Consider the following 15836-nt stretch of genomic DNA (forward strand, 5'->3'; position numbering starts at 1 on the left):
GTCTAGGGGAACAAATACCATTTGGGGCAAACAGTAGACTAACCACAGAGCTTGGGAAGAAAGGTTAGGGAATGAGATGCTTTGAGGAAATACAGGCTTTTGAACAGCTGTGACACATTCCTAGATATCTAGAAAGCCATGCCCATGTCCGGGGTTCTGCAAATGCTCAGGACAGATCTGAAAAGCCCTTAAGCCCTCCGGCTGATCTCGAGGCTCTGTGCAAGAAGGAAGTAAACACCAAGGCACAGCTGTGAACTTCTGGCTGCGTGGCCGGGGGTTGCGCCAGCTTGCACAGAGCTGCAAGCTCTGAGAGCGAGTTCGGCTTTTCAGGAAGTACCTGTGTCACCAGTAAGTTAACACAATAGACTTCAGTGGCTGCACACAGCAAACAATTCAGACACGACAAAACTAGTTTAGAAAAGTCACCAAATGAACAACTACAAGCAACAAAAACAAGCCCCGGACAGAGAGGAGAGCCTCATTTCCAGAGTTGTCACATTAAAATATTCAAAATGTGCCCTGGCTCGTGTGGGTCAGTGGTTTGAGGGCTGGCCTGCAAAGAAAATGTCGCCGGTTCGATTCCCGGTCAAAGCACATGCCTGGGTTGCAGGCCAGGTCCCCCGTTAGAGGCTTGCAAGAGGCAACTGATCAATGCTTCCCTCCCTCTCTTTCTCCTTCCCTTCCCCTTCCTTCTAAAAAGTAAAGTTTAAAAAATTATAAGGCATAGAAAAAGATATGGTCCATAATAAGGAAAAAATTAATAGAAACTGAAGATCTATTGGAGAACAAAATGATCAGAATAAAGTTGACCCCTTCTGTACCACTGACCTCTGGATTCCATTTCCAGATTTTAGCTGATTGAAAGTGATTTTCATAAAAACAGGCTTATTTTTATTTTTTCCAGCTTTGCTGAGATGCATTCCTACAGAGCAGAGAGGCCAAAAGGAGGGTATGAATGAAGCTGACGTGCAGTCAGAGGTACTGAGAGTTAACAAGGATGGGGGCTATTTTAGAGAACATTTTCTGTCAGGCTCTGATTCGACCCCACTGACTAAAGAAATTTCTAGAGGCCACAAACAAGTTATTTAGGGTTCCCTGGGGTCAAAGAGGAGCATGAGAGCAACTCTAGTCCAAATATGTTGTTTTGGTTCTTGTGCGTGTCTTTGGGGGTTCCCTATTGACTGTCCACAGAAAGCAGAGCACACTCACGCTGCAGACGGGTCGGAGAGAGGTTATTCTGACTGTATTGGGGAAATGAGGAGTCGCCAGCTGCCCCAGTTTCCCACCGCCGAACGGCGAATTCTCACAGAGGGTTTACGCCAGGCCTGAGGAGAACTCAGGACAGGTAACTCAAGTTCATTTGCATCAGTGACATAATTTTGTGGTAGCAACGGTTCCTCCTGGCCAATGTCAGCCCGAAACAGCCAGCATTAACTCTTTAGAAACTTAAGTAATGTTCAGTCAGGTCATAGAAATTATATCAAGGTTTGTGAAAGCACATGAGGTCACTTGAAGTTTTTAAAATTGCTCTATTTTGTGTTTGACGCGCTTTGCATTTCCACACTGGCCAACAGTGTTAGAGATGTAGACAGTGCTTGCAAAAGATGCAATGGATTGACGGAGAGCGCACTCAGCTCACTGTGTCCTTGTGGGGGGTGTTGGATGCTTACCTCATCAGAATTTGCAGGTAGTTTGTAGGATTTGTAGTGTGGTTGAGCCAGCTCGTCTCTGAATCTCATTTCTTATTCTGTAAAAATGAGGACCTACTGATGATTTCAAAGGTTTCTTCTAGAAAGGAGACCTTTGGGGAAGTAGCTCATCACTGTAGACTTAGTTGTGTGTCCCCAAAATTCCTGTCGAAGCCCTGACTCCCAGTGTCTGTTTTTGGAGTACAGCAGTGATTAAGGTTAAATGCAGCTGTAGAGTGTGGCATTAATAGGTAAGCCTCCTTGAAAGAAGAGACTCCAGAGAGCCCCCCTGCCGCCCCCCACGGGAGGGCACAGTGAGAAGGCAGGAAGGGAGAGCTCTCCTCAGAAACCCACCAGACTAGTCTTGGACTGGAGCCTCAAGAACTGAAAAATAAATTCCTGTGTCTCTGGAGATCCCTGACCCGTCTCAGCCTTGAGCATTTCTTTACTGAGTGCCAGTCACAAACTCTACAGGGGAGATGGCATGAGTGTGAGCCACCCCCGAGATGAAGTGCCACACCAGCAAGGTGATGGCTGAACATTGGGACCCAGGTGAGGGACTTCAGATGTTCTTCAAGGCCCAGAGGCTAGAAAAGGGGAGAGAGTTCTCTTTTCTACTTTATTAACAAGCTCTGTGAGATATGTGATTGGGAATCAGTGATGAGTCTGGGTTTTGATCACATGTTAGTAAGGAGGTACCACACTTTGTCTTGGTGAGCATATGTAAACAGATGCATGTGGAACAGCGGACTGGGTGCACTGGCCCAGGTGGGCCAGCTGGCATCCTGCAGCAGACACCCATGGCGAAAGCATTTACTGTCGGCCCGTTATCCCACCCACGCTCCCCAGCTGCCTTTCACTTCGGGCAAGTAGCCAGTCCTGGCCAGTGGGTTGTGAGTAGAACTGACAGTGTCCAACCCTGGGCCAAAACAGAACAAAGAACGTGAGTTCTCCGTGCGGTCTCTTCCCCGGTGGTGACAGCAGAGGCCTTCTTGTTTCTCGTGTTACAGCCACAAGACGTAGTGCCTGAGCCCTGCAGCAAGTGTGTGGAGCGGACCTTCTGTGGACCTTCAGCAGATGTGACACGTGAGCAAGGAATAAAGAATAAACATGGTTGTGTCAGCCCGTCGGTAACAGGGGTTACAGTGTGTTAGTGCATCATGGCTCAGCCCGTGTTGGCCAGACTATCACTGCGGCTAGAGATGCAGCCCCCTGAGTCACCTTTGGAAGTGAACTATGTGGCTTCCAGGAAACAGGCTGTGAAAGCCCCTTCGTGCACGAACATTTAAGCACCAGTGAGAGTGGGGTGGAATGTCGCCGCCCCACAGCGGGTTTTACCGAAGTCATGGCAGTCACCCCCAGGCGGTGTGCTGGAATGCTGGGGGAGAGAAGCAGAGCCGAGAGTCTCACGCGTCTTTCGAGTGTCAGGGTGGGACCGGACCGACGTACTCCACGTTGACCACTGAGGCCCGGTCACAGGTGTGACTGTGGAGATCACTGCAGGGCATATCTTACAGAGTAGTAAGTCAGCTGCAAACACAAGTGTCAGTGACCCTAGTTGTTCCCATCTATCTGCTGCCAGAAAGGAAGGCCTGGCCGCAACGCCAGCCTTAGCCTTTGAGGAAGCATCTTGAACAGGTGGTGCCCACTGCTAAAGAGTCTTCAGGACTGAGACAGATGTCATTGTTACCAGCAGCTCGAGAGGAAAAGTTTTTGTGTAAGTTTTGACACCTCAGTCCCCTTATGATGCAATGTTTGGCACGAGTCCCTGCCTTGGTGGCGTCCCTGGGCCGTGCACAGGAGGGGTGGGCCATGTGCGGCTCTGCTGGCTGATGGGCGCTCCCAGGCTGTGGCGTTACAACCGACAGGCTGTAACAAACAGCGGTGCCAGGCAGGAGTCAAAGCCAGGAGACAGAAAAGGTGTCCCGGGGTGGGGGGGGCTGGGGTCACTAAATACTGTCCTGGGACAGGACACCTGCAGTCAGAAAGATTTGAAAACTTGGTTCGTATCCGTTCCTTCGGGGCCGTCCAGTGGTGAGGCCGTGAGTGAGAAGAGGCCCGAGGAAGTCGCCCTGGGCTTGCGTACCACGAGGGAGGATGGTCCGGGAGCCCTTAGCAGGTTGTTGAAATGACAGCAGTAACGTGATGGAACCGACGGGCAGCTTGGGGCAGCGCTGGGCAGATGATGTCTGGAGAAACTGCCCCTGCTGGATTGTGGAGCGGGCTGCCTGAAGCCCGGGCAGGAAATCCAGCGAGTGGGGTGAGCACCCAGAACCTGGGGAAAGAGGCACCACCGGGGAGGTGGCCGCTCCCATTGCTAGTCCACAGTTATCATTCCCAAAGAACCACTCCACATCCGGGGCGCTGCTCCTTGGGGTTTGAGTCACCAGCCACCCCTCCCAGTCAGCCGCGTCTAGGGAATCACATGGGAGTGCAGGGCATCCTGAGGGTTTCTGTTCCGAAGTGAACGGCAAGGACAGGAGAAAGGCCACGTCGGTCCACTTACAGCAGAGGCGGAGAGCAGGCGCCCGGGAGACACATGCCCTGTGGTAGAGCAGAGGCAGTGACAGCGTGACTGGGACACGCAGGTCAGCGTGTGTCAGCAGGCGTGCCTGCTGAGGCTTACACCTGGAGTGGTGAACGGGATCACCTAAATATTTTAGGTGAGAGTTTGGCAGACTTCCTCGGTGATGGATTGGTGTCTTCTTCAGTAACCTGCAGCGCAGTGGAGAGAGGCCATTGTGCAGGATGGGCAGTTCGTACCCTGGATAGAAGCAGAGTAGGAACAAGCTCTTAAACGTAACCACAGACCTCCATAGTACGCTGCACCACAGTGAAAGATGTTCATGCTCATCGAAGCGAGGTTTGTACTGCTAAGTTGAGTACCTGTGTTACAGGAAGCAGCAGTGCACTCAGTCTGACTTCCTTTCCTGGAATAATAAGCTTCATGAGCTTGTGCACATTTTCCGGGTTACGAAGTTCTGGTTGTATATGAGATGCGGTGGTCAGGGGAAGCAGGCCCTGTGGATGCCCTGCCCAGTGCCCCCTGCGCCCACCTCAGAGTTCACCTCGAGCGCCTGCTTCTCTGCCCGAGGGCTCTCTGCAGCATCGGGGAGTCGGCTGTGCCGCACACAGGAGCAGCTCACGGCGGGAAGTGAATGCCCCAGAGCAGCTGGCAGTAGGGCAAGGGAGCACCGTGGATTCAGTCTGGCCTCCCAGGCCCCCGGCCCCCAGCTGGCAGAGGAGCAGTTCTGAGACACTCTGCACGGCCTCCCGCAAGGTGCTCAGACAGCTGGGCTCTGATAGCCCAATCTGCTCGTTGGTGCTCTATTTCTTAGCCTGTCTCATTGTCCCCAGCCCCACGTGTGTTCCTGGAATCACCTGCCGAAAAACCACCTGGACCCAAGCCCTTGTGTCAGCGGCTGTGTTAAGGTTCTCCGGAGAAACAGAACCAGTGGGGCAGACGGACTGATCTGTCTGTGTTGATGGCCCACGGGTTTATGGAGGCTGGCAGGTCCACAGTCTGCAGAGCCAACACAGCAGGTCAAGCCCGAGGGTGGGCAGACTGCCGTAGGACAGGGAGGGACATGTGCCTGGCCATCGGGGACAGATCAGCCTTTGGTTCGACTCAGGCCTTGAACAGTGGGCGGAGGCCCACGCATGTCCCAGAGGGCACTCTGCCTTCCTCAGCCTGCCACTTTAAATGTTCGCTTTACTGCCCAAACACCGCCCCCCCCCGAACCACTGAGAATAATGTCTGACCAGTTATCTGGGCACCCTGTGGGCCAGTCAAGTTGACATAGAAAATTGACCCTCACAGGGGCCGATTTGGGGGACCTCCAGTCATCGCTCAGGTTAGAGAACACTCCTCCCTTTGGAACGGAAGCTGCAACCTCGAAGGAGAGTGTTTGATGGGAACCGTCCGTTGCAGTCCCTGACCCCCGTCTGCACTGCAGTGAGTGCGGACACTGCTGGGGCCTATTAAGGAGCCACCTGGGCCCTCAGGGAAAACCAGACCTGGTGTTGCCGTCCCTGAGTTTGAGACGAGGGATCTGGGCAGGATGGAATGTGTGCCCCCACCCCCAGTCCCCCCGCCTCACGTTTCCCCTGACTTTCAGGCACGTTTCTTCTCACTCCGGAGCAGGTGGTTACTCCCTATAACACGGCGGGGCGGCCCGCCTGCCCGGTGCTCACAGCACCTTCCCCAGCTCTTGGGCCCCCCCAAACCCAGCCTTAGTCTCTAAAATGCCCCCACCCCAGTCATGCCGCTGTCCGGGGTGCTGACCTAATGCGCTGCAGACTTCTGGGTTGGCGAGTTTGCCGTCCTTGGTGCTTCCCCATGGTTCTTGTTTTTTGTTTGTTTTGTTTTGACTTTGAATTAGTTTTCAATATCTACTCAAGAAAAGACTGCAGACTGAAAGCGGATGTCTGAAGTATGGACTAGAATTCAAGGGTAAACATGAGGTTTTTGCCCCCGTCGAGGTGTGTTAGAGGATTTAGGGCTCTGGCCTGTTCCCCTTGAAGAAGCAACAGTTTGTTGCTGCGTGCGGTTCCAGAACAGGTTCTGGGATTCAGCCTAGTTAATGGACGCGAACAGAGCCGAGTAGAAAGCAACCGGGGCCGCAGCTGGCTGCAGCAGGGAGCCACTGCAGTTCCGGGGTCCCAGGCTGGGGCTTCTCCCTTTGCGCCTCCCTGGCTCATCTGGTCTGCGGGAGAGCCTGTGGTTTCTGTCTTCTCAGCATCGGTCTGCTTCGCTGGGCCCGCCTCCACGCCCACGGCGTCGGCCATCGCTGCCGCTGCCTGCCGCCTCTGCCCTGGCCCCTGTGGCTCTAACTACCGTCACTGTGGCTGCTGGGCCCTCCCTTTAGCACGACATTTTCAGAGTGGCTGAGTCGGACTCCAGGTTCGTGGTTTGTGTTGTGTTCGCGTGCGCACGCCCATCGGCAACCCCACCCACCCTGTACTAGAGCGCCAGAGCCTTCCTCGAGTGGCAGAAGCTCCAACAGCAGTACATTTATGTAAAACAAAACAGAATGGTGCTTTCCTTGTGTGGAAACTGTTGTCTCAATAAAAGATGCTCCAAAAGACACACGTTTTTAAAAACAATAGCACAAACATTGATAGACCACGTAGCGTGTGCCTTGGCCGGTGCTTTATTCATTCATTCATTTTTAAGATTTTATTTATTTATTTTTAGAGAGAGGGGAAGGGAGGCAGAATGAGAGGGAGGGAAACGTCAATGTGCGGTTGCCTCTCACACACCCCCACCTGGGACCCAGGTATGTGCCTGGACTGGGAATCAAACCAGCAACCCAACCCTTTGGTTCGCAGGCCAGTGCCCAATCCAGTGAGCCGCACTGGCTAGGGTTTCGCGGGTGCTTTAAAACAAACCCTTGAGGCAGGTTCTGTTTTACAGATGGGACTGAGATGCAGAGAGTTCAAGAAGTTTGCTCAAACTCATACAACATGTGCAGAGAGGGTCAGGTAAGCTTCCTGAGACCGTGGAGCGAGCAAGCAGTACGGCGGGGACTGCCGTCCATGGCCCCCTCCCCTTGCCCTGCCAAGGAGATACCCCTTCCCTGCAGCCCAGGAGCAGTACAGGGGTCCCTGAGAAAGGAGAAAGTGGGGGAGGGGGAGACCTACCAGTCAGCGGGCTGCGTCTGCGCGCGGGGTCTGGGAAGGGGGGCTTCCGGGGCTGCAGGCTTGCCAAAACGGGAATGATGCAATCACGCTAATCGCTGCGTCAAAGCGCAGCCCCGGGGGTGTGGGGACTGCGGCAGAGCTGGCGGGGACTGCGGCAGAGCTGGTTGGGACTGTGGCAGAGCTGGTTGGGACCGCGGCCCACAGCCTCTCTCCGTTGCCGCGGCACACTCGGCGGCAAGCGGCACCCACGGCCACCAGCCTGCGTCCCGCGCCAAGACCACCACCTGGAACTACCAGCCACCGCTGAAAACCGTTACCGGGCGCCCAGGGCGCGCCATGAAGTCTGCGGTTGGCTCACGAGGGGTTGGCTCCGGGGGCCGCTCTAGCGGCGGCTGGGGCGGCGGCTGGGGCAGCAGCGGCTGGAGCGGCAGTGGCTGGGGCAGTGGGCGAGGTAGCAGCAAAGGAGGCGGCGGCGATGGCGGTGGCTCTGGAGGCAAGGGCAGCTTCGGGGGACGGACGCGCAGCTCCGGCGGCGGCCGAGGCCGGGGACGCAGCGGCGGCGGTGAGGGCAGGGACCGCGGCGGCGGCGGGCGGCGGCGCGGCGGCGCGTCCAGGGGCAAGAACCGCCGCAAGAAGGGTATCAAGACGGTGTCGGTGGAACCCCATCGGCACGAGGGCGTCTTCATCTACCGCGGCGCGGAGGACGCGCTGGTCACGCTGAACATGGTGCCCGGCCACTCGGTGTACGGCGAGCGGCGGGTCACCGTGACGGAGGGCGGCGTGAAGCAGGAGTACCGCACCTGGAACCCGTTCCGCTCCAAGCTGGCCGCCGCCATCCTGGGCGGGGTCGACCAGATCCACATCAAGCCCAAGTCCAGGGTGCTGTACCTGGGCGCCGCCTCGGGAACCACAGTGTCCCACGTCTCCGACATCGTCGGCCCCGAAGGCTTGGTCTACGCGGTGGAGTTCTCCCACCGCGCCGGGCGCGACCTGGTCAACGTGGCCAATAAGCGAACCAACATCATCCCGGTCCTGGAAGATGCCCGACACCCGCTCAAGTACCGCATGCTCGTCGGCATGGTGGACGTGATCTTCGCGGACGTGGCCCAGCCCGACCAGTCCCGCATCTTGGCTCTGAACGCCCACACCTTCCTGCGCAACGGGGGCCACTTTCTCATCTCCATCAAGGCCAACTGCATCGATTCCACTGCGTCTGCGGAGGCGGTGTTTGCATCCGAGGTGAGGAAGTTGCAGCAGGAGAATTTAAAGCCTCAAGAGCAGCTGACCCTGGAGCCCTATGAGAGAGACCACGCCGTGGTTATCGGGGTCTACCGGCCCCTTCCCAAGAGCAGCAGCAAGTAGCACCCTGCTGGGGCCCGTCCCAGAGACCTCCCCACACCGCCGCCTTCAGTGTTTCTGTGTACGAGAGGGGCCATCGTGAGACCCCCGCGAGACCGCTGCCTTCAGTGTTACTGTGTACGCGCGGGGCCGTCCCTGAGACCTCCCCCCACCTCCGCCTTCAGTGTTACTGTGTACGTGCGGGGCTGTCCCTGAGATTTCCAAGACCGCTGCCTTCAGTGTTACTGTGTACTCCGGGGGGGGGCCATCCTGAGACCTCCCGGAGACTGCTGCCTTCAGTGTTACTGTGTACGCGTGGGGCCATCCGGAGACCTCCCGGAGACGCTGCCTTCGGTGTTACTGTGTACACGTGGGACCCTCCCTGAAATTTCCACCAGACCGCTGCCTTTGGTGTTACTGTGTACGCGTGGGACTCTCCCTGAAATTTCCACCAGACCGCTGCCTTCTGTGTTACTGTGTACGCGTGGGGCCATCCTGAGACCTCCCCGAGACCGCTGCCTCCTGTGTTACTGTGTATGTGTGGGGCCATCCTGAGACCTCCCGGAGACCGCTGCCTTCGGTGTTACCGTGTATGCGTTTCCTTGGTGTGTTGTTTTCCTTTCTTTGGTTTTGCTATTAAACGGCTTAAAGAAACAGTATTCAGGCGTGTCAGTGAGGCCAGGCTGGGTTTTGCTACAGTAAATATCCCCCAATCTTTCAAATCCCTAAATTCTTGAGAGCCGGTGATAGGAACCCATCACAGAACCGCTTGGGAGCTGCACTTACTCTAGTCACGCAGGGTACGGGCTCCCCAGCGCCCCTCTTCACCAATGCTTCGTCATCTCGTCATCTCGGGGGGAGGCAGAAGAGTCGGGGACTTGCTAAGGAGCTTGGAAAGTCACCCTTGGAACCAAAGGGGCACTTTGTGTACTTTGGCCAAGTTACAGTTCACTCCAGGGAGTGGCGTTGGCTATGGATAGATAGTCCTATAGCCTAACGCACCGCGTGTGTCTGAGTCCAAGCCAGAGTCCTAACCGCAGTGTACATTCCGTACTTTGCTCTTTGGCCGAGCCCTTTGCATCCCCCCGGTCTATTTACTCGTCGCCCCAGCCTGGAGGCGGCCCCGTGACCACCTCCCTTTCTCGTGCGGAGCGACACGGCTTCCCAAGGTAACTTGGTTGCGCAGGTTCACGTGACTCATTAGGAGGTGGAACTTAAATGCCGGTCTTTGGGGCTCTCTGATCCACTACTATTTCCTGTACCCCAGTGGGATCGTGCCTGTCCTCCACATGGGCCGCACGGGGCAGACCACGAGTCCCAAACACAGGACAGACGGACAGACACAGGGTGGGCTCTCCTGCTGTACTGTGTTCCGTCCCCCCACCCCACCCCCACCCTTTTCTTAGATTTCAAAACAGCAGAGCAGGAGGGTGGGAAGGGGTATTGCCCGGCGTCTGGGAAAACGGCTCCCAGGAAGCACCCCTCTCTGAAGGGCATTTCCCGCAGACCCAGAGCTGCTGGGCTCTGGGCACTGCACCACGGTTCCCCAGGGAGAGTGAGCGCTCCCAGAAGGGCAGGGCATGCTCCAAAACGAGGCCTCCCTGAGGCCTTTCATTCACCCACACATTGGGAACCCCCCCCTCGCCCTTCACCGAGGTCCTGGACGTGCGGAGTGGCGGTGGTTGCCCCCTGGGGGGCAGTCGTTGGGAGAGCGGGTCCTGAAGGAGTGCTTGGGTGGTGACTGCGGTGAGACGCCGTTTTCTGAGGGTGCGCTTTTGGAGCCAAAGAAAGAAGATAAATCAGATTTTTAAAAAGGCAGACACCCATTCACTCCTCCCTCCAAGTCTCCAAGTTCTTCCCCCTCCCCCCCCCACACACAACCTGCAAAGCCGGGGGAGAGTTAAGTTCAGATGTGTTGGCCAGACCGGCTCAGGAAGAAGAGGGTGAATGGGGAACATGTCCCCAAAAACCCAAACCAGGCATCTGCACAGAGAGGGTGAAGCCAGGGCCGTGACACCCCTGTGACCAGTGGGACACTGCAGTTCAGACAGGGCATGACTTGAGCTTGAGGTCCCCCAGGAAGGTCACAGCCAGAAGTCAAAACCATGGGACCCTGACTCGGGAACCTGAGGCCTTTCCCCAGAGCTCTGTGCTGGCTCCTTCGCTTTAGAGAGCCCCGTCTCCGACCCTGGGCTAATTCACGTTCTCTGGGTTGGGCCCCTAGGGCTGGAGACTGACGGTGCACGGGGTGCAGGAAGATCGCTCCCAGAATCCCACGGGATCCAGCTCTTCCTCAGAGACAGCTCGGCCTCCGTAAGAGGCTCTTGGGTCTTCCTTACAGGTGTCTGTCACCCAGGATGGGGGACAGAGCGGGGGCGCTTGGCCCCTTTCTTTGGCATTTGCCCAGACACCATTCACCGTCCAATGTCTGATGCAGCTTGAGGCGGGACCATCAGTGGAGAAATGGCCTGGAAACCACCTCCCAAAGAACGTCTCTGAGCTGCAGCCGGGGTCCCGGGCCAGCGGAAGGACATGGTAAGCACCAAGAGAAACGTGGGAGTGAGGCCGGAGGGAACATAGGACGAAGCTAAAACCCGGTTCTGGGGAATTGGGGCAGGGGGAGAGTGAAGCTGTAGCTCCAGTGGGCAGCGAGGCCCAGGAAATAGGGAGCAGTGACTCCGGGCGCCTGACCCCCTCAGAGCTGAGAACGTTTGAGTTCCCAGAAGGCACCACTTTGGGGTCTCTAGGTACCTTAGACTAGCTGACATAACCAAATACTGCAGACGGGTGGCCGAAACAATAGATGTTTATTGTCACACACTTCTGGAGGCTGGGAGTCCAAGGTCAAGGTGCTAGCAAGGTTGGTTTCTGGGGAAGCCTTTCTCTTTGCTTTTGATGATGGCTGCCTTCTCCCTGTGTCTTCATGTGGCCTTTTCTCTGAGAGACGTGGAGAGAGAGAGCGGGAGGGGGAGGAGGAGAGGCAGGGGAGAGGGAGGGAGGGAGGGAGGGGAAAGGGTGGGGGAGGGGAGGAAAGCAAAAGAAGGGGGCCACGGAGGTCTCTGCTGTCTCACTCCTTAGAAGGGCACTTATCAAATTAGGGCCCCGTTCTTGGGATCTCATTTAACCTTAATCACCTCTTTCAAGTCTTCCATCTGCAAACACAATCACAGGGAGGGTCAGAGCCTCGACATTTTAGGGGAATACAAGTCAACCCGCAACGCTAAGGCCGGACGGGAGCTTCCAGCGCCAGAGCCCGTCTCACCCCGGCTTGTGAGGAAAGCAACGTGCCCTGTGAAACGCCTGCCCAGCGCTCTGCACGCCGCTCCTTCCTCCTGCCTTCCCTCTCCATGCCAGTGCACGATAACGAGGGAGCTGGGAATCGAGAGCCGCTCGCACAAAGGCCGGGGGTTGGGGTTGGGGGTTGCGTTGGCGTGGCGAGGCACTTCAGGAGGGCTAATGAGAGGTCTGGTTCGATCTGGGGGGAGCTGCTGGTGCTGGCTGCTGAGTGTCAGAGAATTAGCAGCCGGGGCTGGAGCCGAGGTGGAGCCGGCGGCCGGCCCGGGCCCCAGCTGCAATCACTTTCACAGCAGGTGCAGGGAGGTGGGGGCGATGCTCAAAGACACGGGAGGGAGACGGACCTGGAGCCAGAGAGGGTGGGCAGGGGCCAGCGGGGAAGAGCACGCAGACCCGGCCTCCCACCCAGCCCCTTCCTGCCCAGATGTCTCCTGGGATGAAGGGAGGAATAGTGGGGAGGGGGAAGCCCCGAGGAAGCGGACCTTTGTCCAAAAGAGACTGTTTGAAGCCAGAAGGAACCACCTTTCTTGAAAATGGCAGTTTCCCTCCCAGCTGCAATCCAGCCACCAAGCAACGTGCTTTCACACATCTGAGCCGCAGTGAGTACGTTCGGATTTTTCTCCATCCATATTTATCAAGCACTTACGTGCTAGACATGGCGCTAAGCGTTTATTTGCTTTTCAAATACAGGGTCCGGCAAAAGTAACGCCTGCTCCAGTGGGGTTGGTAGGGTAAGAATGTGGGTGTGATAATTTATAGTTTTAATTCCAGCATTTCACCTGAAATGCCATATGGTGTGCTTGAGTGTGACAGTGTTACATTGCAGAATCACATGCTTATGATTCTGTAGTAAGAGATTTTGTAATACAACGGGGGGCATTATTTGTGCCGGGCCCTGTATATTGTTTTGAAGCTGATAATGCGAACCATCTGACTGGAAAACACCGAAACGTAAACGTTCCAGCTTGATGACTTGCTGTGAAATGAGCCCTGGTGTCCGAGCCTCCCCCGCCCCGAGTCTGTCCGGCCTGTCCCCTTCTGTCCCCACTCCCGGTCTGTCCCACACCCCGGCAGGCCGCACGAGCCTCGCCTGTACACGCTCCCAGGCCCTGCCCTTCCCACAGCCTCCTTCGAGACACCCCTCTCGGCCAGAGCTGGGAACTCAGGAGCCCTGGCCTGGGGGAGACGATGGACGTGGGCTCCCTGTGCCTGAGGCTTGGCCTGGAAGGTGGGGGGACCTGGGCTCCAGGATGGGGGGGTGCGGGGCACGGCGGTTGTTCCTCGTGGACTTCTCACCCCATGGGACAAGGTCCAGACAAGGTGCTGGGGCAGCTAGCAAGTGGAGACTTGGGATCTCACGGAGCAGCCTGTCCCCCTTCTCTAAAGCAGTGAGTGAGATTAAAGCCAGGTGCTCCGGGGAAGGCCGGGCGTCGGCGGTGTTGAAAGCCTCCCAGCTGACTCTAATGTGCGTGCAGGGCCGATGCCCGCGGTCTAAAATCCCATGCCATTCCGGTCTTTCCCCGGGGAAGGCAGAGTTAGGACGGTAGTTTGAATACCGTCCTAAGCTTTTCTGTGCTGAGCTTTTCTGTGGCTGGTGCCTGGGGCCTGCAGGACGGCACAGGATGCTCCCCCAGATTCCAGAGAGGAGGGCTGACGTCTGTGGCTGAAGAGGAGGAGGCAGACGTGTGCTGCATGTAGCGTGTGCCGGTCAGAGGCCCCGCGGGGCTGCCAGGTGCCGGAGGGGCTCGGGCAGCGAGGAGCCCGAGATGAGAGTTAAGTGTTTACAGGTGGTCCTGGGCTCGGCCCGATGCAACTGCACGGTTTTCCGACTTGACGGTGTGGCGCAGAAGCCATCCATGGTCAGTACTTGGTCCTTGGTCCATGTTCAAATTTTGATCCTTTCCTGGGCTGGTGCTACGTGAGTGGGGTCCTCTCTCATGACGCGGGGCAGTGGCAGCGAGCCAGCCCCCAGGCACCCCGCGACCGCGAGGGTCAAGAACAGACGCTCTGCAGTGCGCCACGCCACCATCAGTCTCCGGATGCTGCGTTTCTCGGTTTTGCATCCCATTAGGTGTCTGCCTGCTGGCGTGTTCCACTGTGTACGTTAATGACGGGGACTGGTACCCCCACTGTGCTTTTCACTTTCGGTACGGTGTGCAATAGATACACGAGTTGTCGGTGCCTTGTTACACACGCAGGAGCCCTGTGTTCTGTGGTTTGGCCTGGCTGGAGGCTGATGTGTTAAGTGCTTGGAGCACATCTGAGGGAGGGAGGTCACGCTGAGCTTGGGTGTTCGGTGGGTTCACTGAATTTTTTAATGGGGTTCGTTGGGATGACAGCGGTTCACAAAACCAGGGAGGTTTCCCGTGTACAGACACATGAAGCGTCATCTGCACACACACGTGCGTGGGGGGGTTGCAGATGACGACACCGGACGTGGTTTCTGTGGAGGCATTGGGTTCCTCACCTGCTGCTGTGATTTTCCCACCCAAACCTCCTTCCTCGCCACCAGTTTCTCCTCCTCACTGCCTTTAGGAACCCCAGTGCAACCCCACAGGACTTCCTACCCCTTGACACCAGCTTTCTAGCGTCCCCCCAGCTCCCCTGCCTGTCTCCACGTCCCCCCTTACCTGACTCAGCATTCATGGTCCCTCATTATAGCAGCTTCCTTGCTTCATTCAGTCCTCGCCCCTGTCTTCCTTTTCTGCTTGCAAACTGGCCGGTTCTTTCCTGAACCCACCTGCTTCTTGAAGTGAATTGTTAAATGGAAACGAAGCTGCCAATCTATGCTACGGTCACCTCGTTTCCCAACTTCTCCTAAGACCAGGGGTTCATCGGCACAGTGCCTTGCCTTCCAGGTTACCAGGTGTCTGAAGTGGTTCTTCCTGAGTGATTCTTTCACAGGTGTCCTTGCTGCCAGTCCCACGTCCTGTGGGGTTTTGTTCTTCTGTGGGATTCCACTTCTCTCAGTTGGGATCCCTGCCTCAGATGGGTTGTGCTGAGGCAGCTACCCCTCAAGTCTGGGCCTAAATGAAGTTTTCCTTCCTCATGGTATACAGCGCTTTCATTCTTTTGTGGGGGTTGAGGGACAGGGGCCTCTGTCAATTTTACTCACTTAGGGATCTGGACTCACGGACCAGCTGGAAGGCTGCTGGCTGTGATACTGGAGGGAAAGGAGGGTTCCTGTCCCAAGTTCTCAGGCACGACTCACTCACGAGTGGGCCAGAGACAGTCATACAAACCTGCTCCACCACAAGGGAGCCGGGATGTGCTATCCAACTATGTGTCTGGGCGGTGGGGTTCTGATGCCTGCTGAACACAAGCCTCATTCAGCACGTGGTGAGGCACATTAAACATGCCTGAGCCCTGGCTGGGCGGCTCAGTTGGTTGGAGCATCATCTGGTGCACCAAAAGGTTGCAGGTTCAATTCCTGATCCGGGCACATATGGGAGGCAACTGACTGATGTTTCTCTCTCTCAAATCAATAAACCTATCCTTGGGTGAGGATTTTAAAAAAGTACCAACTTTTAAGCTAAGGGGATAAGGTCCCTAAGACAAGTCAAGTTTTTTAAAGTTTATTTTAGGAAAAAACAATACTTAAACATCCTCAAAATCCAGAAGCAGGATATCTTAAAATACAAATGTATAAAGCTTTTAACGTGGGAAGTGACCTGTAGACTTTAGAAGCTGAAACACCAGCGGCCCTGGGTGTAGTGGAGTCCAGGCCAGTGTATTTCATAGCCCCGAGCTGCTTTTCCTCTCCGTAGCTTGTTTCCAACTGCTTCTGTACGTGCACCTCAAACCCAGCATTTCCACGCCCCACTCATCATTTTACCCCTTAGTTACCGGCTCACGCCGCTTTCACCCTCGCTC

At 56.2% G+C, this 15836-nt stretch overlaps 1 protein-coding gene and 1 long non-coding RNA gene across 2 annotated transcripts; one reads left to right on the plus strand and one right to left on the minus strand.

Annotated features, from left to right (window-relative positions):
* The first annotated feature begins 7000 nt into the window (after window positions 1–7000).
* On the plus strand, window positions 7001–8940 carry FBLL1 (fibrillarin like 1). The gene is made up of 2 exons (XM_028528019.2): window positions 7001–7172; window positions 7443–8940. The coding sequence occupies exons 1-2, from the start codon at window positions 7116–7118 to the stop codon at window positions 8691–8693; spliced, it is 1308 nt and encodes a 435-aa protein (XP_028383820.2). The 5' UTR covers window positions 7001–7115; the 3' UTR covers window positions 8694–8940.
* Window positions 8770–9797, minus strand: LOC118497888. Its single transcript, XR_004900399.1, has 3 exons — window positions 9122–9797; window positions 8947–8959; window positions 8770–8832 (listed from the first exon to the last, which is right to left on the minus strand). It is a non-coding gene; the product is annotated as an uncharacterized LOC118497888 (long non-coding RNA).
* Between the last annotated feature and the right edge of the window lie 6039 nt (window positions 9798–15836).

Source organism: Phyllostomus discolor, chromosome 13 (assembly GCF_004126475.2).
Source record: "Phyllostomus discolor isolate MPI-MPIP mPhyDis1 chromosome 13, mPhyDis1.pri.v3, whole genome shotgun sequence".
Classification (NCBI taxonomy): Eukaryota; Metazoa; Chordata; class Mammalia; order Chiroptera; family Phyllostomidae; genus Phyllostomus; species Phyllostomus discolor.

What these genes read in the sequence shown, in the direction of transcription:
- FBLL1 (XM_028528019.2), top strand. Translation starts at nt 7,116, where the DNA reads ATGCAGAGAGTTCAAGAAGTTTGCTCAAACTCATACAACATGTGCAGA. An exon ending in ACATGTGCAGAGAGGGTCAG is followed by an intron (nt 7,173 to 7,442) that starts GTAAGCTTCCTG and finishes GTCAAAGCGCAG; the next exon opens with CCCCGGGGGTGTGGGGACTG.